Here is a 19,431-nt window from a genome sequence, read left to right on the forward strand (position 1 = left end):
CATTCATTTGCACCATTGCCGAAACATGCATCCAGATTCCTCTCTTCTTTTTTACATTACGATAAACTCTTGGTCGCCAAGTGCATAAACATGACTCGGTAAAACACGTTTTTGGTTTATACAGATCATTTTTATTCTGTGTATTTACAAACAAGCACATGCAGGAGGCGGACAGTGACTGTTACTAGAGGGGCACTCGACTATATGCAACAGCGGGACACAGGGATGTCTACGGGCTACATGACACCAGAGAGAGAGAAAGAGGAGGAGAGGGGGGGAGGTACAGAACTCATTGTTTACATTTACACACACATAGGTGAGGGTGCAGTGGATCTCCAGAGGTGCTCACACTCGCCCCTGCTTTCACCGCCACATACACCGCCATGTGCACACCCACTCACACAATGAACCCAGGTAGATAGAGAGACACTAGATGGGTCACACAGAGAGCTGTTCCCATCAGAAACCTCAAGATCAATAAATAGAACATCCAATAAATTAACGGCTTTCAAACGAATGCATTTATAACTTCACATTTGAAAAAGAAAAGGTTTCAATGTGTCTGTTTACTGTTTCCTATTACCCTGATGTTATTTCTTGTAAACACACTGGTATTATCCATTTGATGGCATTTTTTTTTTTTTGTGATAATCAGTTTCGAGTTATGATCACTGGTATAACTCGACGCTACCAGACCGTCACCACAGCGCCAGTAATCTCATGCTACATGGCACCAACGAGTTAACGAGAGGGAACTTCGAAGAACTGAGCTTTCCCTGATTCATCGTAAGCAATAAAAAGTTCCCCTCGAAATGAAACACAGGTCCTCTAACGGCAGCCTTTCACTTTTAATTTAAGCTATTGGTTTACTCTTCAGAGGGGAAAAAAAAAAAAACACTTTTAGTCGCACATTTTACCATATGCATAGTTATCATTACAGAATCTAGAGAGTAACTAATAAATACATGACACAAAGCAACAAATGAGCAACATCAGAACCAACGTATTAATTCCACCACTAGCACTATCATTAATATCAAGGAATATGATCAGAAACCATGGCAGGAAGGGTTCAGATAGATACAAAAGCTGAGGTACCAGGTGAAAACCAGCCACCAATCCTACAGACTTCACTTTACTGCTGAGATTCTCTCACCGCATTTCCTTTTCTTAAGGTCAGATAGTGTTGAACAAGAGCTGGGAATAGTTGTGCGAGGTTTTGGGCAGGTACAGAGATTAGCTACAGGTCGCTGTTGTCTGATATTATCCTCTATAACCGTGTGGGGTGTGTATTTGTTGTCTGGCATTCATTCGAAGCATTCATGGCGCATTACAATGCATACAGCGTTTTAATTATATGAGCTAAATCTAATAACGTTATGAATATGATGCCAAGACAAAGGTGACACATAAAAGCGCACAAGAGGGAAGATACTGGATTTCATATTTAAAATAAACAAGTAGCTAAGTAAGTTTGTTTTGCATGTATGACAGCCGCTTAATGCGTGTGGAAAGTTGCAGACGGAAAAGATGAATCGATCCACTCATTTCTAATCAATCACTCCCGCGATGTGGCCACAGTCCTAAGCCGCTGCTTGTGTTTCACTATCTGCTTCCTCTTCTTCATTTATCTTTCTATCTATCTTGGAAATACCATTTTATATACTTATTTATATATTCTTTTTTTTTATGTATATTTATACAGTCAAATATATTAGCAGAAACACACATGAACCAGGCGAGAAAGGTGAGAGGTCAATAGAACACAGATCTACACAGCTACAGTTCACTACATTACTACGCAATATGCAACAAGAGCTACAGCCTGGTACTCTAACATGCTTCCTGCACGCGTTAACCTGCGAGCCACAGCCCTCTGCATCTGTTTAGCAGAGGCCTGTGGCCACGGCCCGGCCGTTTTCTTGCCGCCTCCTCACAGCCGAGAGGCGCTGATCTGAAAGCACTTAAATCCGCCAGAGTCTGATTGCGCAGAGTTTCCCCTGCGATCGCTTTCAGATCAGCGGCTGATGAGGGCTGCAGGAGTTGAGAAAAATGCATTTAAAGGGACACTTCACTCGCACAGCTCAAAGGTCTTTTGGTGTGAAACGGTCTTACGCTTGAGTTGAGTCATTATTTCGCACCATCTGCTGGATTCTTGCTGCTAAAACCCATTAGCTGAATGCTACCAAACTGGATGGATTGTGATGGGACAAACTTCCATATGTTCATTACGGGAGAAGGCTGCTCCTGACGCACGTAAAGAGGAGCAGATGGTGTTATGATCTCAAATCAAACTGTAACCGAGCCTGCGTAAAGTATCCCTTTCAGAGTAGCAGAGCCTCACCACAACCTCTCAATACTCGCCTAAAATATATATATATTTATATATATGTATTTTATACTTATTTATTTATTTTTGTATTGATTTAGTGCAGCAGTTACGGCGCCAAAGTCACATGATGAGGGAGGTGTAGCCAATAGGTACCAGCCCCTCTTTGTCTCCCTGACGACAGCGAATCCAGTCCTGATCGACGCCTCCCAACACCACGAGTTCCTCCCCTTTGCAGAAGCTGAGCTCTGAACCGGATCCAGAGTGGTCGCACAGCGTTCGTACGGACCTGTGATAGAAAACACCTTCTCAGCTCCAGCCACAAACAAGTAACGTTATGATACGGACTGGATGAGTCACTCAAAGTCAGACTGGTGAGTCACCAATAACAGTTTCTCCAAAGAGAGAAAAGATAACAGGAGCTATTCTGGTGTCTGTTACGCCCACTGGTGCCCTTGGAGTCGGAAATAAGTCCTTTTACAAAAGGAAAAGGCAAGCTCCAGTTTGCTTTTAACGTGACCAAATTAGGATGGAATATTCATTTTGATTTATCTTCTTATCATACGTCATTAGAGTTCCTTAGCCTAGATTATAGTGACACCATCTGGATTGTTTAATTCTAATCAATGCTCAACCATTTCATGATCAACAAAAATACAAAAGCCACCCTCCTTTTCGCCATCCCTCTATCCCCGCGGTACCTGAGTGGTCTGAGTTTGTCCCTCGTCTCCAGTGTTTCGACGTCTTTTTCGGGCTTTGGCTCGTTTCCCCCCTGAGGCTCAGCGGCCCTTATTAGTGTCGGGGTGGAGCTGCTGCTCACCATTCGGGTCAGTGCGGTGACACCAGGTGCCAACCACTGGGAGGGACGCCTGGGGAGGAACGGGGAACATCACATACAGGCCAGGTTAAGGTGTAACGCAACAGTTTCAAGCTGCTGATTCAATTTATTAGTATTGTCATAACAGGTCATCAAGCGCTACACATTCTCCGGCTGACCTGGTAGGTGGTGTGTAACCTGTCGGGCTGCTGGGGCTTCTAGAGGCTCCAAAGAGCCGGCCTAGACCCCAGGGAACCTGAGCAGCGCTGCTGACTGGAGTGTAGTCACTTCCTCCCTGGACCTGGAGATCTGGTAGATCTTCCTTCATCTCCTCATTTTTCACAGCAGACAGACTCAACTCGGCCAAGTTCTGGCTCAGTCGGCCTCCCCAGCGCATCACAGCCCCCCACCCCTGCTGGATGACCTGAAAATAAAAATAAAAATAAAATAAAAGTAAGTCATTTGCATAGTCCCAACTGGACTAAACAGGACAATTAAAAGGGTGAGGCTACCTGTCCCGCCTGCTGAGCCAGGCCGTCTTCCTCAACGTCGGGAGGAGGCAAACCTGCAATTTCCTTTTCCTGCACCCACAACAGCTGAGGACTTGTGGATACTGGAGCGTCTATCGGTGTGGCATCCGTCTTTGTTGACTCCCCTGACGCTCCACTATTTGGATTAGCTAAGGGTGATGATTTGGCATCTTTAGCTGCCTGGTTTTCTGGACTTTCAAACTTCACCTCCGAGAGGCTTTCAATGTATCTGCTGCCCGTGACTTTGGACTGGGAGCCCTTCGCCGACAGCGGAAAAGCAGCATCCTGGAAGGGTGGGCTGGGGATCTCTGGCCTGTGACTGTCCGGCTCCAGGTGGTGGTGCTGGAAAAGCAGGTCGAGGTTGAAGGTCAGCAGGCTGAGGGGCTGCAACACGAGGAGCAGCTCCTCGAACAGAGGCTGGCAGGCCGTCTGCGACAAACGCATGAAAGAGGTGGGCCGGTAGTATGTCTCCAGCACATCTGAGATACAAAGAGAGAGAATACAGTTACAGTACAGCCATGCATGGCTATAACAACGACATGAGCTGGAGGAGAAGGAAATTTACCGCTGCTAGACTGAAGATGGCACAGCCAGGAATCAAGAAGCTTCGTACTGAAAACAACAGAGCAATAATGAGGACATAAAGAAATCACTACATATATAAATGAGTGCAATAACGAAACAGTCTATTCAGACGAGTGGTCTGAGGGATGAACGAGAGCAAGCACTTACTTTAGCAGGCCAAGAAGAAACGCGTTGAACCTGTGTTTGCTCTGCCTGAGCTGGGGCAGCTCACCAACTCGATTTTGCAGGTCGAACAAGAGCTGAGTTTTAAGACCTTGAGATATCGGTTGGGAGGGACGGGGTGGGATGCACGCAAACCGAGGGAGGGAGAGAAACAGTGATCAATGGAGGATCTTCCAGAGGTGGGTGAAAAATTGCTGTGAAGCTTGGCACTCATAGGCTAATCGATATCTGCTTCCTGTGGCTCACTTTATTCAGCATTTTGGGGGAGAGAAAAAAAAGTATCGACTGATGTGTGGGAAAATTAGAGACAGATAAAGTGCAGGGTTCATCGCCGTGAACCAGGCATCTAAACACTACAGGTTTTATGTTCAGTCCCTAATGTCGAATGCTGTCATGCTACCTGGCCTGGTTGACGCTTGCACGAGGCTCCAGGCGGAGTTTGGCCTCCTGCCTGCAATCAGGTCACTCTGATGGGGTTTCAAGCCATCGGTCAGCAGGCTGTGCAGGGCGGGGCAGAGGCACTGCAGCACCAGACGGCCCAGAGATGGATTTATAGTGCTGTCTCCTGATAAGGCCTGAGGAGAGGAGAGGAGTAGAGAGGAGAGGGGCATGGGTGGTGGTGGTGGTGGTGTGGGGGTGGGGTGATAGGGTGAGGAAGAAGATGTGAAGTCATTGGGAGAGACAAGGGAAGAGATGTGAAAGGATGACTCAAGAAAGAGGAAGGCAGCAGAATAGGACATTGGTGGGGGTTTGAGGGAGTCATTGGGTGATGGGGGTCGGCATGATGCATGGTTTGGGAGAGGAATGTGGGGTTAATTTAGAAACAAATTCTTATGACTAAGATTGGGTTATCTAAAGATATTCTAGTACCTTGTTAACTGAGAAAGACTGAGGAGAGACAAACAAAATATGTAGAGTCAAAACAAGAAGGAGGGGGGAAAGCATTTTTTAAATATATCCATTAAATTTAATGCACCACAACAGTCACAACCAATGTGCTTATATTGAAGCATGCTAAAATCTAACTGGTGACATCAAATCAACAGTGACCGACCTTCTGAACTATAGTCCGACTGGAGCTGAACTGGGCCAAGATGGCTTCCACTGCCACACTGACTGCACTGACCAGGGCTGGAGGGGAAACAATGGTCCACAGTTAAAGTGTAAGACAATAGCAGTTAGAGCTGAGGCTGGTTAACACAGCTGGCGAGAGACAAACATGCACAGACAAACAGATGTGCATTCACACCTTTCTTCTCCTGCAGGCACAGAGAGGACAGGCCAAGACCTCTCATTGGATGCTTCACATCCTCGCCCATATAGGGGGCCTCTGTCTTCTGCACAGAGCCAGCGAATGAGACACTGCGAACGGCTGACAGCGACAGTGAAAGAATAATTACACACAGTACAAGGATTAAAAAACAAACAGTCAGAAGCAGAAGCAAAAAAAAACAACAACAAAAAAAAAACACTAACAAATATAACATAGCTAAAAAATTAGTGTCGGTAGTAAGAGAAATGGAGAAGCAGGTAAAAGCCGATGGAAGCAGATGGCGCTACTCATAGGAGTGTCAGTAAATCCTGTGTACTGTGGTGAGCTTTGCACATCTGGATTTGTGAAGGCAACTTTTTGTCTGCATCGGGGCTAAAAAGGATCCCATGCATTAACCTCAAAACACACAGATACACTCAGACGTAATTGATACAAGCAAAAATCAAGATAGGAGGAACTGCAGGGCTAGAAACAAATACATGTAGGGAGCCTCTCCAAAAATCACGTCGGAGAAAATTACACACATGTGCAAAGTGCAGCTGTTCCGTACAGCGTGGCATTTATATAAATAGATTTTATATAAACTAGTCAGAAAATCCAAACGTGTACGTGATGAACAAGATGCTTAATTAATCGGCAAACACAACAACAGAATGTTGTTAAAACTTCTTTACATCACATCGTCATCCAGCGGTTACTTTGGTTATGCTTTGCATGAAATGCATGTTTCCATTTCAAAACACCATGCAGGTACACCAGACCAGACGAGACTGACACAAAAAAAGGCAGACGGACAGAGGAGGGCAAAGAAGGAGAGACAGAGAGAGACGGAGAGAGAGTGATGAGAGTGACTCTAGACACCCTGTGACAGGAACAGCTGTTATCCTTCTGAAGGCCCTTTGCAGATTTGAAAGGACAGTGTAGATAAGACATATCAGATGACCTGCGGGGAGCAGCCCTCTGATATATAAAACAGCTACAGTTACCTAGTCCTTTCAAATCTCTAAATCTCCTGGGTTGAAAAAGTGACACAAGTGTGAAGGCCACTGTATCCAGAGTGGAGAACAAAGACAAAGACAGACAGATAGACAGAGACAGAGAGACAGAGAGACAGACAGACAGAGACAGACAGAGACAGACAGAGACAGACAGAGACAGACAGACAGGCATACATGCAAGCAAAATGTCAGACAAAGAGAGAGAGTATAAGATGTAGGGAGAGAGAGAAGTCTTACTCGCCACGCGTGACTGCAGAGGAGCCTGGTAGAGTTTTGGGGGTAAGGGGGGCGCACTGGGGGGTATAGGAGGGTAGAGGTTTGGATAGTAAAGGGGAGCAGCGAGGGCAGGCAGGGTGTGCGAGCGGGGGAAAAGCGGGGAGCTGAGGCAGGAGCCCGCCGCACCCAGAGGGGGCGCTCCGGAGCGCTGAGGCGGGGAGAGGGCGCCGATAGGGGAGAGGCGAGGAGGGGCCCCCCTGTGGAGAGGGCAGTTCTTCGGGTGGTACAGGTAGTAGGAGGGGACAGGGGGAAGCTCTTTGTACGGCCTGGCCTTGTTGCTGTTGTGGTCTGTGTGCGAGCGCCTGTGCTTCCCTGAATACAGCGAATCCACCGCACCGACGCTGTTCGAATACGTCATCATGACATCAATGTTCTTATAAGGCGTGCTGCAGTCTGGGGCCTCGGTGTTGCTACTAACAGGTGTGTCGGGCTCGGAGTGAATGTCGTCCTGCTCGTCTGGTTCACTGTAAAGTGAGTCAAGATTACACACTGTGTCAGGCACAAAGGCCCTTCCTTTGTCGCCTTTGGAATCGGTGTTTTGGTAAGCTGAGTGTGTGCTTTGCTTAAAAATGTCCTCATTGTTACGAGAAGTGCCAAAATCACCAACGCCAGCCAGGGATTCATAGCTAAGCTGAGAGCTTATAGGCGAGCTTGAGCCATCTCTGTGGACACGCACAGAGATGGCAGCAGGAGCCCGTTGTGTGTTGCAGTGTTTGTCTGTGGTTTCTTGGCCTACGTGGACGTGGGGCCTGGGATCTGCAAACGGCCGTGAGTTACAGTAGCCGGGGCGAAAGGAAGGGAGGGCAGCGTGGAGGAAGTAGGGTTGGGAGGACTGGGCAAGAGAGAGTGGGGGTGAGGAAACTGTTTGGTTCAGAGGCCAATCGTCACAAGGTACGGCAGCCAGGGCGGAGAGCATAAGCAGAGTGATATGAGGGAGCAAAGCGAAGCCATGGACAAAGAATGGAAACAACCGAATGGGATGGACAGGTGAGAAAAACAAGGAAGATTGAAGAAAATGAGGCAAAGAAATGGGAAGGAGAGAGAGATGCAGAAAATGTTAGTGTCTGTTGAGAGAAAAATGCACATTCCTGAGTGTATTTCACCAGAAATCGTCATCATGTAAACACCATGCAGCAATGCACTAGTTAAACAAGTCCAACAGTTGATTGACAGTTATACATGGACGTCAATGAGGTTGATTCATGAACAGCAATAAAACGGGAAAACGATACAGAGGCTGCAGAAGAATAATTGCTGAGCAGCCTCACAGCTGCACGGTAGAGCTCTGTCACTCACTTATTCATCCTGGTTAAGTCACAAATATGCATCATAGTCTAACACGGGTTTCCAAGTTTCCTTTTGGGCATCATGTTTCACTTTCCGTTTCGTACTTGAGTTGAGAGTGATGAATATTAAATAAAAGACACATGTTCTGTGCTCTGCTGCAGTGCTGCCATCATCACCTCTGGATCACCTTCTCCCTCTTTCTCTCTGCTCTCCCCGTGCCTTTGTTTTCTACCTCTCTCTCTCTCTCTCTCTCGCTTCTTTCCCCACCACCCTTCCTCTCTCTAACAGTACAGCAAACAGTGTAATGCTGAGTCAGTCAACGGATAGCAGAGTTCTGTCTGTTCCTGCTCAATCACCGGGTTATGCCCCCGTGGAGACTCACAGTGTGGCACCACAATTTTCATTGCACTAAATAACCTGTGACAGGCTGCTAGGCTACAGGCTACGGAAAGGAACTAGAAGGAAACCATACCTTAGTTAGACTTGAGCTGCCTTTGAACTGTAACTAACACATGATACTTCCTATTTTTCTGGCACTGGCTCTCAGCAATTGGTCTGTGTACTAAGATCCACCCCTTGGGCCCTTAAAGGTGTACACGCCTAGGCATGATTTGTTCCCACCCCTCATTGCAGTGCTTCCTACAACATGTAAGTTTGTTGTGATTTGAATTTGACCAGAAAGCACAGGTGAAATCATAAAACAGTGTCACATTTATAAGAGAAATTGTTTCACTAAGATGGTCCATGTTCTGGTATTAAAATACACATTAACACCTTATCACCTTATCTAGGCACTAAAGCTTATATCCTCATCTCTATATTTCTGCTGCAGCACCGCATGATATAAGTAACTTGATCCGAGCTATCTGTGCCGCTCTAGAGAGGATAGGGGTGGCGGGGAGGAGGAGGCAGCAGAGACAGCAAGTGAAGAGCGTGTAAACATCCCAAGCTGATGGGATTTAAAACCAGTAAAGAGGCGGAGAGAGAGGGGGATAACAGATTTTTGGGCTGCGCATTGGAAGAAAGAAACAGGAATTAGGAAAACTGAGAGTCAAAGCCAGAAAGGAGGATGCTAGTGAGCTCAGTGGGTGCTCCATTATCCCCCTCCTCTCAGTCTGTAGAGTGGATGAATAATTGAATAAGGCTGTGATGACATCACACTCTGATAACCAGTACAGGAAGTACCAGCTGGAAAGTTTCCAACCTCTTATTTCTCCTAACATTACTTTCAATACCCACACTGCCTTTATCCCTCCATCTCCTGCTGTTACTCATGTTCCCCTCCCCAGCTTCCATTGTCCCCATCTGAAGTCACTCTCTGTTTATCCCTCGTCATCATTCATCCATCACATCACGAATCATCCTGTTCCGTGACTCATGCTGGCCCTGCATTTATCATTTCCACAAATGAGTCCACATTCTCGTCTCTGTTGGTTTTCTGTTGTTCCCTATTGTACTGGCTAAAAATATTATTTGCGCATCACTGAGTGCTAGTGAGCACACAAACCATTAGACTCTCTTTTCCTCCATCTGTTCCTTTTTATCATCTTTACCCATCCCATTTGTGGTATTGTCCAATTAATACAGTTATTTTGATGTGTTTTTTTCTTCTCACGCACACAAACACACGCACGCAGACACGTCGATCATCTTCATAATCCTACTCACCTGCAGTTCTCGACTCTAAAGTCCTCCCTCCATCGGCTCGCCCTCTCACCTCCACCTCTTTTTTTTCTTCTTCTTCCTTGCCTTCTTTTTCCTCTCTCTGAACTTCTCCACCCTCCCACTCTCTGCCCATGGTCCACAGGCTGCTGTCACTGACCGAACAGCCAATCTTCTGCGAGGGGCACAGCTCTGGTTGTCCACCTTCCTCGTCAGCTCTCTGGAGCATTTCCTTCAGAGCAGCCATCGAGGTGAGAGCCGGCGGCGGCTGCATGAAGAAGGCCTGGGCCTGAGAGGTGTACTCCCACTGGTTGCCATCGCTGCCCGACTTCTCTCTTCTCCACTTGAGGTTGTAGAGTATATCTGGATCTGGGGTGATGACTGTGGGGTCGGGGTCAGGTTCAGTGATAATCTTTGTGTGAGGGGAGGCGCTCTTGTTGCGGAAACGCATCTCTTTAAAGGTTGTGACCTTTGGAGCCGACCCCGGAGAGGAGCCCGAGGAACTGAGCTTCTTCTGGGTTTCTCCATGAGAGTTTCTCTTCTCGATGGGTGGAAGCTCTGGGGGAGCTTCACGCTCAGGTGTGAATGCTATGAGCCAATCGAACCGCTCAGGTTGCTCAGAGTTGGCGGACAGAGTGCTGACTTTGAGCGGTGGCAAAGAAGGAGGAATTGGGGGTAAGGGGCGAGGAGGAGGGGGAGGAGGAGGTGAATCTGGTAACTCGGTGGGATAACGGAAAGTTTCAAAGCTCATATTCTTCACTTTAGTGTCGTGTGTATTGCTAAAATTGTAGTATTGATCGGATGTCACACCAGTGTTTCTCTTCCGTCTTCGTGCCATCTCAGTGAATGAAGTGGTTCTTTGGGTGTCTTTGCTCTCCTCTTTCATTTTGCCCTGTTCAGCCAAATCAACATTCCTATCTCCATCCAACTTTCCCCTGTCACTCCATCCATCTCTGGCCATCAACTCGCTGACAGGTTCGTTCTCGGCCACTCTGTTTTGTAGTCTGAACTCTTGTGACTGCACAGATCTAGATTTAATGAGATTATCTCCATCCCCCTCGTCCTCTAAGCCCCCAACACAGACACCAAGCTCTGGGCTGAGTTTGAGGAGCTCGGCTTGGGTCAATCCAGCGAGCACGAGCAGCTTCCGAATCTCTACATCCAGTGCATGGAAAGAAGGGGGAGGAGGCAGGGCAGGTGGAGGTGGTATGGCAGGGGGAGAAGAGGAGGAGACTGAGATAACGGGTGGAGGAGGCAGAGGCGGGGGGCGTGTGGTCGGTGGCGGGAGGGACAGGGGGGTCTTTTCCTGTTCGGCTTGAAGTGCAGCGAGACGCTGTGCCTCTTTCCTGGCTAGGTGCCGCCTTCGGGGGGGAGGAATGGGAGGGGTTGGGGTGGGGATGGATGGAGGTGGAGAGGGAGTGGTATAGAGGGTGAGGTAAGGGACCGGCTTGGAGGCGGGGAGAGGAGGAATGGATGGTGGGGATGGAGGCAGGGCTTTCTCACATCTAAAGGTGGTAAATGTGGGGGATGAGGAGTTGGGGGAGAAAGTAGATAACGTGGGGGAGGTGGAGACAGCCATGGAGGTGGTCTCTCTGCTGATGTTGATGTAGGTGTGGAGGTCCGAGCTCACACTGGCATGACGTGCCGGAGGTTTAGGGGGCCTAGGTGGAGGCTCGACAGGGGAAGGAGTGAGGGAATCTGGAACGAGAGGATCTTCGCAGTCCGATGGAGCGGTGAGGTCGACCCCGGCATCTGAAAACTCCTGAGAGTCTCCCATACTTCCACCGTGGCTTTTATACAACTTCCAGGGAATGTCAATGTTGCCCATTTCATCCATGACATCTGAGAGGTCCTGCTCATCCAGGTCCCCAAGATCAAATCCCTTCTCATGAAGCCTGGCAACGTAGGCCAACTTTACTTCCCTGTTGACCTTTTCCAAACGATCCAGGTGATCTAACCGATCCCGCAGCACATCCCAGTGTTGTTCGCCCTCCAGATCCCACCGAGCCACTTGGATCACCTGGCTGAAGCGCTCCATCTTTCCAAACTCCCCTACTGACTCTAGAAAGTCAAGTAAGCCTAGTTTGGTCACCTCAGAATCACCTTTGACTCCTAAGTAGTCAGGAGAAGGTGAGTCAAGTGCAGAGGGGTAGCCCTCATCTGGGGAGCAGGGGGTCGTCGGGGAATGTGATGCTAAGGAGAAGGGAATGCGGCTGAGAGGAAGGGATGGAGGTGAACGTGTTGGAGGCTGGCATTCAGGCAGCTGTGGGAGAGGGCGGTCTTTGGAGGACAGCGCAACGGACATATCGTCCTGGTCGTGGGATGAACAGATGGAGGCAGACTGATCTGCACAGTCAGACTCCAGATCAGAGCAGGAGCTGATTGAAGTGGAGGATGAGGAAGTAGAAGAGGAAAGCGAGAACTCCAGGAGGGAGGGGGGGCAGTCGCAGCACGAAGGGACCAGGGTGTCGTCGTCTTCGTCGTCGTCAATATCGATATCCCCACTGCTCTCTTCGTCGTCATCTTCCTCTACCTTGATACTTTTCTTGTTGTCTAAATCGTTCTTGTTGTCTAAATCGTTCTTGTTGTCATCTGTGGTCTTCTCTTCTTTTTCCAGATTGGCAGCAGGGCCGGCAGAGGCCTCCATCTGGGCCTGGGCTTGTGGCAGAGGCTTCTCTTTGGCCCCTGTCCCATCCTGCCTCTGGGGCAACGGGCCTGGAGGAGGCGGTAGCTGCATTTGCTGTCTGAGGGAGATGGTGTTGTTGTTGTTGTGGTTATGGTTGAACATACTGTTGTTGTCCTGTGGGGAACGGCCGTCGCAGCACAGACATGGCAGGCTCGGCTCGTTGCAATTTGGGTCAAGAGGGAGAACAGAGGGAAGCGGAGGGGGTGGAGACGCAGCTGCCGGTGCAATTTGGGTCGCTGTAGAGGCACGAGCACTCTTGGGTTTGGGCTTAGCTGATTTTGAGATGGTGGAACTCTGTTTCTGAGCACTTAGTCTGGACTGACTTACTGGAACTCTTGGCTGCACACCCATCCTGGTCCTGGAGGCAGCGGCAGGGCCTTTAGTGACCCGTCGTGGGGAGGGCGCAGTGATTGTGTTCATATTTTTATCCTCCTTCTGTAAACCGGCGCCGTGCGTCTTTGGCCCAGCCAACGCGGTGGTCCGTCTGCTGGCGTCGAAACGCCGTGGTTTTGGAGGCTGAGAGGACTGCATTGTGGGACGTTTTAGGTGATAATATTTCTGTTGCTATAGAAACAAGTCTTGTAAAGGCTGGACAGATCCAAACTATGACGCGTCGTGACAGTCACATCTTGGCCTGGCTCCCAAGATCCTGCAACATCAAAGGAGACACACAGTGAATAATAACTACGAGCAAACCCTGCTCATCAAAGACAATTTTCTTACTCTACACGTGTTTTTGTATCAGGCCCAGGCTTTGAAGTGAGACGATCATCTAGACTGTTCATTAAAACTCTGCTGCTTTTGGGGCTTTCTGTTTTATAATTACTATAGCACAGTGTGTGCGTCCTGGGAGGCTCACACCGCCACAAAAGCACATTATCAAGAAACATTATTAGGAACTGTTACTTAGCAAATTGTTATGGAATTAATGTTGAAGAGCTGGTCGCACAAAACAAGACATCCGAAGACCTTGGACTCATCACCTTTCGCATTGTGACGTTTTTTTTTTAAACCTTTCTCTTAAATTGCACCGGCAGAATATTCATTAATATTATTCCAAACCTAATGTGCAGCAATAAATAAATACATAGTTATAGAACTTTACTTTCACCAGAGGCCTCACTGGTTGTTTTTTCTGAAGCCATAATTTAGTCCTGCTACGGTTTAGATAAATAAAGATCCATCTTTACACAGGCTCTGTGAAAAATACCAGTCCTCCATGTTTCACCATTTCTTTGGTTTCTCAGATGACATCCAGCTATTCAAATCCAAACACCCACCCCCACATATGAAATGATCCCCTGTGATAATATACATTTTTTTCTTCTGCCTGATAACTGCCGGTTATCATCTGTTATGGTCAGCCTCACTGAGCTGATATTCATGATTTCACAGCAGTCAGGCTGCCTCCATCTGTGCCAATCCATCCTCACAGGCTGATAAGAGGCAGCGGGATCTAGATCAGAAGAGGCGACGTTTAAAAACACACACGCACACATCATACCTGCAGCAACAACGTTTAACTGGAGCATGAAATAGCTGCACACCACAACACGGAGTCTGTCTTTTTCAGAGCCCATCTACCAGAATGCTATCGCTCATATGCTCCTCCACAGTGCCCTTCACACCACTGAGGAATATAAATCACTCCTGTTTATACGAGGCCTCGGTCGAAATGGCAAAGCCTTGAAATAAAAAAAAAAACTGAACAGCACATCATATCGTCATGTGTAACTGAAGCACAGTAATTTAGCCCTGCATTTATTGATCCAACAGAGCTGATGGAGACAGGGGTGGATGGGTGGAGGAGGGAGGGAGGGAGGGGGGAATACCTCAAACCGCATCGATCTCATATAAAGGCCCACACGCTGCTATTTTAACGCAAACATTACGCATGATATTCACATTAATGCGGATGACAATGACATTTGCGTTTCAACAAACATTATTGTTAATAGCCTGTCTTTGCATGCTTTTAAATCTACGCAGCCTCCGCGTCACATCAAGATGGTTTTCATACCCGCGCCGTCTCCTGCACGCTCGGTTGGAAGCAAAAAGGAAACATCTACACAACACAGCTCATACAAAACGGACTCGACTCACGATCAGATTCAGGTAAAGATGGATGAAGGTCTCCATCTCGTCGGGCTCTCTCACATCCCAGTCCGAGTGAATGTGAATCTCGGCGTTAACAGCCTCAGCATCTGTATTCTCGCGAGCATCCAAGCAAAGTGCCCCCCACCCCACCCCATCCACAAACCACACCCCTCACTTTCCTTATCATCTCATCCGATTCATCATTTTCAGTTTCACCCCCTTCAAATAATTAGTGTCACTGTTAAGAGGTCCAATTTCCTTTCATTTCTATTTAATAATTACAGCTTCAGCTGATTCGTGTATTTAAATTTATTGGCCGGTCGTGGATAAAAAATCAAGCTCAGCCAAATTTTGGCTGCTGTTTGAGTTATTTTCTTTTTTATTATTATTATTTTTAATACTCTTTTATTAGTCTTTCGGTTTTATGAGTACAAACATTAGAAAAACAGAACAGACAACCCTGTTTGTGTTATTTTCATCCTTGGTTAATCTTTCACTATACTGCTTGTTAATTGGATTAATAAGGTACAGGGCCCATTTTCGTTCCTTCAGTTGGAGTTTTTTCCTCTCCATCCTGCATTTTTGCTTTTCTTTATGTGCCCCTCCTACATGTACTTCCTTCCAGACTTACTCACCTACACAGCACACCCTTACAAACACACACACACACACACACACTGCATAACCTTCTCTGCTGCTTCTCTGTGCTCTGTACCACTCATTTTGTCCGCACCCTCTAAGTGTGTCGGCTGTTTGTCCTCGACAAAGACAAAAAAAAAGAAAAAAGAAAAAAAAAAGAGAAGGGAGAATAAGACAATGTTATCTGAAATTAAAATAATTTACTCGCTTCGATGCACAGCCAAAACACACAAAAACTCAAACAGACACAAAGAATACTATTAATGTGATTTATTACGATTACATTCAGGACCTAGACAGACTTCCCAGCAACAGTATAAAAACATATGGAGTTAAGAAAGCTGGTCAGATTTCACCACGTGTACACCTTCTATTTTCACATACGTCGCGTCTCTTTCAAAAATAAATCGGTTCCTACAAAAGTAGTCATCATCCTGCCTTGCATTGTCCAGGCCAGGCAGATACTGAAGTTAAGTCAGTGTGATTCATCCCAGAGTTATGCTTCTGTACATTATGCAGCTGGTTCAATAAATAGCCAACACAGGACAAAACACCTTATTTGACGGCGTATACAGTCCCACACTGCCTGCAGGATTTCAAATATCTCCGTCCTACTCGGGTCATGCTGAAAAATGGGAGAGGATTTGATTTGTGCGTCACGATAAAAGTCCTTTTAACACTTTCTAACGACCAGCATTCCCTCTCACTTGTTCCTCTTGTAGATTTTCTTGGCAAAATTGAGGAAGACCGAGTGAGGGAGGTTCTGAGCGTGGCGCGCGATGAGTTTCTGTAGCCGCTGGTAACTCTCCTCTTCATACTTGTGGTACAGGGTTGGCATTTGCAGACTGTTGTACAGTGCTTTGACCTTTTCCACATTGGCCTCATCGTTCTGCCCATAACATGTCTGAGGAGGACATGAAGATGGAATTAACTAACAACACTTAAGAGTCACTCTAGCATCATACATTTTAAAAGGTGGGATCAGAGGCAACACAGACATAAGGGAGGTAATGGTGAAAAAGGGGATCGCTCTGGGATCAGCAGAGACCTTCGTACCTTTTAACCTTTTAATATGTATGCTTTTTACGTGCTGAACACATTGTTTGGAGCCACATATTATCATATGTATATTTGAATAGAAATAATTGTTATGTCACCTCCAGCTCTGCTCTCTGCTCCTGATTCATGACTTCCAGGGCTCTCACTACCAGCCAGCTGCATTTGTTATCCTGAATGTCTGTCCCAATCTTCCCCGTCACAGCAGGGTCACCGTAACAGTCCAAGTAGTCGTCCTGCGATTCAAATGGCAATGAATGGTCTTTCAGCATATTATTAAATCTGTGCAGCTGCCGAATGAGAAAATTACAAATAATGTGCAATTACCTGTATTTGAAAGAACTCCCCCATCTCAAGTAAAATGTGTTTGGCGTTATTGTGCTCCTCTTCACTGCTGATTCCCGCCTGTAAAAGGTGATGTATTATAGTTATTATGTACTACAGTTATTATGTACTACAGTTATAAGACAGACTGTGGCATAACTGCATTAGTGCTACTTGATTTTTTATAGAGTCATTTTTGGTCTTATTTTGAATGTGCGGGAAGTAATTGGGTAAGAGAGAGGGTATGACTTCCAGCAAAGGACACAGCCTGAAATCAAACCCATGCCACTGCGCTAAGTATTACAGTCTTGGTTCATGGTGTGCCCACTGAACCTGAACGCCTATCTGGGTACTCAGTAGATCATTTTTGGACCTTTTCACAAGATCAGTTCTGCGGTCTTTAACTCACAGCCAACCTACAATATCATTAGATTACAACACAATATAATAATATATAATAATATAAACACACTCACCATGTACATTGCAGCTGCCACTGGGAGGTAAAACGAGTAAAAGGCAGTCTTATATTTTACAATAGCTTTATACCTGAGACACAAAAAGAGAAATTACACATTTTTTCTTTATTTTTAAAAAATAATAATAATTCTACAACACAATTTCCCATTCCTACCTTTCCATGGTGAATCTGTTGAGGTCAATCTGACCAGGTGGAGCCGTCATGAGGTCCAGAGCCTGACCGAGCTCTGTCTGGAAAGACGTCTGAAATACATGGAGATGGAATAAGAACCAGGGAGTACCAATTTCTGAGAGAGCTTTAACGACAAGTCAGTGATCGTGCAATAATAATCATGTTAACGGAGGAATCAGGTGTAACTGATTGGACAACTGGCCTTTTTCACAGTAGACATTTAGATTTTTTACAGCAGGGAAACCACTGATATTTTATTGATGACTGTAGCTGCTTAGTCACTGTCACTACAAACTTTTATAGAAATGTGATGCATTGGCAGTTCCTATAGCAGCAAAGTAAACAAGCAGTTATTCAATCAACACTTACCTCATTAAATAGCTCCAGTAAGTGGACATAGTAGGGCTGATCCCTGCAGTTTCTACGAAGTAGTCTGTAGATTGTGGATTCTAATAGAAATGAATCATTGATGGCATCCAGACCTATTCCATCCTTGAAAACATAAACATGCAGGATTTACAAGGGAAACCAAGCACCAAGCCAGTAGTAAAAATGTGCATACTACATAAAAGGCAATATCTCATCTATGATTTATCACCTTCTTGTACCAGCAGGGATGTCCTCTCCGTGTCACAGATCCATCCATGATATCATCTGCCACGAGGAAAAATGCCTGAAGCTGCAAGTAATAGAAACAGTGGCAACTCTTAAATTAGAGAGTGTAACACCCTTGCAAAGTGTCATTTCAACAGTGAGTCTCAGTCTGTGCTTGGGAGGCGAAGTCTCAGTGACAGACTTGGTAGCACGTAACACCTATCCTCGCAGCCGCAAACACGCATAACCTCAGACTGAAGTCTATGTCTGAGGAATGAGGTTAAACTTAACTTTAACGCGCATTTATGTATAAGATCAACACAATGAAAATACCAAAACAATAATGCTGTTTGCTTTATTTTGTGTGTTTGCTGCTGCCACTGCTTTTAATGCACAGGTTTCAAATAATTATCAGCTGTAATATTTCCAGCCTCACCAGCTCGATGCACCATCCCACCAACAGGGCCCGCTGCACCGTGTCCTGACCGAGCTGAGAGGGAGGGAGAAGCTCCCGCAGAGAGCCAATCACAGACAGGCCTCGGTTCCTCTTCCCACCAGGGACGTTGTACACCAAAACCTACAAGCAAAAGATGGACACACGTTAACCACCCTGATCTGCCACACACAGAAACTCAACAAACGTGAATAAATACCTCTCTCAGCCTGCTCAAGGCATCGGCCAGCGCGGGGTCGGTGAGGTCTTTCTCTGTGAGCTCCGTCACCAGGTCCTCAAACTGGTCCTCAAACAGCTGAGGGTCTGACAGCAGCGCCTTCTTGTTGTGCGTCCCGTTGCAAACATTGTCCCCCTGGAAGGTGCACAGCAGACGAGGGGTGTTTTTTACCTTAAGCGGGGGCACGACCAGCCCCACGGTGCGGGTCATTTTAGGGGCATTAACGACAAAGCTCAGCAGACGTCTCATTCCTGACCAACTCTTAAAACTACGTCCCGACACACGAAAAGCTGAGACCAGCATCTGCCGGTAGCTGCCGATAATATAAGGTTAGAAACGTGCTCCGGTTGAGGTGACAGTCTAGTTAGATCCATGATTTCATTGTCCACGGTGCAAGGATTAAGGTAAAGACGAGTACTATTATTAGCTAGCGAGCTTCCTCTTGTCTTGAAAGGAGCGTTAGCTGACGTTAGCTTACATTGTTATCCCACATCAAGTCTGTTAACTTAGCTAGCTATAGTGTAAAAAAAACTAAATATTTCCTACTTATAAATTTGCCATTACATACCATAATGTCACTGTCTTCTTATCCCAAACTTCACAATGTAATACAGCAAAATTGTCTTAATTCTGTTTTTTAATCTTGCTGTCAAACTGAAGTCTTTGAACGTCTCCTCAGACCAGGATATTGACGTTGTAGTTTGACGCCGCCTTACGGTCCGTTTTAATATAGAGCTGCCGAACTAAATGTCCCGGCAGCCCTTGCGCGTGGTGTGCGTAGGCGTGGTTTTTC

The 19,431-nt window shown here is 46.5% G+C and overlaps 2 protein-coding genes across 6 annotated transcripts; both read right to left on the reverse strand.

Annotated features, from left to right (window-relative positions):
• Positions 1–108: 108 nt before the first annotated feature.
• Positions 109–14,842, reverse strand: rusc1 (RUN and SH3 domain containing 1). Of its 5 annotated transcripts, none has more exons than XM_047598925.1 (12): positions 14,709–14,842; positions 9,926–13,254; positions 5,673–5,795; positions 5,478–5,554; positions 5,294–5,311; positions 4,824–4,998; positions 4,409–4,514; positions 4,242–4,288; positions 3,659–4,155; positions 3,326–3,570; positions 3,031–3,198; positions 109–2,618 (listed from the first exon to the last, which is right to left on the reverse strand). In XM_047598925.1, the coding sequence occupies exons 2-12, from the start codon at positions 13,134–13,136 to the stop codon at positions 2,453–2,455; spliced, it is 4,833 nt and encodes a 1,610-aa protein (XP_047454881.1). In that variant the 5' UTR covers positions 13,137–13,254; positions 14,709–14,842; the 3' UTR covers positions 109–2,452. The 5 variants fall into 5 exon arrangements, with proteins under 5 accessions (XP_047454881.1, XP_047454882.1, XP_047454884.1 ...); XM_047598926.1 differs by having other exon boundaries at positions 14,626–14,739; XM_047598928.1 differs by lacking the exon at positions 5,673–5,795.
• Positions 14,843–15,596: 754 nt separating this feature from the next.
• fdps (farnesyl diphosphate synthase (farnesyl pyrophosphate synthetase, dimethylallyltranstransferase, geranyltranstransferase)) lies at positions 15,597–19,367 on the reverse strand. The gene is made up of 10 exons (XM_047599692.1): positions 19,207–19,367; positions 18,621–18,773; positions 18,404–18,544; positions 17,972–18,052; positions 17,743–17,865; positions 17,356–17,444; positions 17,198–17,270; positions 16,725–16,802; positions 16,499–16,633; positions 15,597–16,245 (listed from the first exon to the last, which is right to left on the reverse strand). The coding sequence occupies exons 1-10, from the start codon at positions 19,207–19,209 to the stop codon at positions 16,045–16,047; spliced, it is 1,077 nt and encodes a 358-aa protein (XP_047455648.1). The 5' UTR covers positions 19,210–19,367; the 3' UTR covers positions 15,597–16,044.
• Between the last annotated feature and the right edge of the window lie 64 nt (positions 19,368–19,431).

The sequence above is a fragment of the Mugil cephalus genome, chromosome 11 (genome assembly GCF_022458985.1).
Source record: "Mugil cephalus isolate CIBA_MC_2020 chromosome 11, CIBA_Mcephalus_1.1, whole genome shotgun sequence".
Taxonomy (NCBI): domain Eukaryota; kingdom Metazoa; phylum Chordata; class Actinopteri; order Mugiliformes; family Mugilidae; genus Mugil; species Mugil cephalus.

What these genes read in the sequence shown, in the direction of transcription:
- rusc1 (XM_047598925.1), bottom strand. Translation starts at nt 13,136, where the DNA reads ATGCAGTCCTCTCAGCCTCCAAAACCACGGCGTTTCGACGCCAGCAGA. An exon ending in GCAAGCGTCAACCAGGCCAG is followed by an intron (nt 4,515 to 4,823) that starts GTAGCATGACAG and finishes CGATATCTCAAG; the next exon opens with GTCTTAAAACTCAGCTCTTG. An exon ending in CCATCTTCAGTCTAGCAGCG is followed by an intron (nt 4,156 to 4,241) that starts GTAAATTTCCTT and finishes TTTGTATCTCAG; the next exon opens with ATGTGCTGGAGACATACTAC.
- fdps (XM_047599692.1), bottom strand. An exon ending in TGGCAGCTGCAATGTACATG is followed by an intron (nt 16,803 to 17,197) that starts GTGAGTGTGTTT and finishes CACCTTTTACAG; the next exon opens with GCGGGAATCAGCAGTGAAGA. An exon ending in AGCAGAGAGCAGAGCTGGAG is followed by an intron (nt 16,246 to 16,498) that starts GTGACATAACAA and finishes TGTCCTCCTCAG; the next exon opens with ACATGTTATGGGCAGAACGA.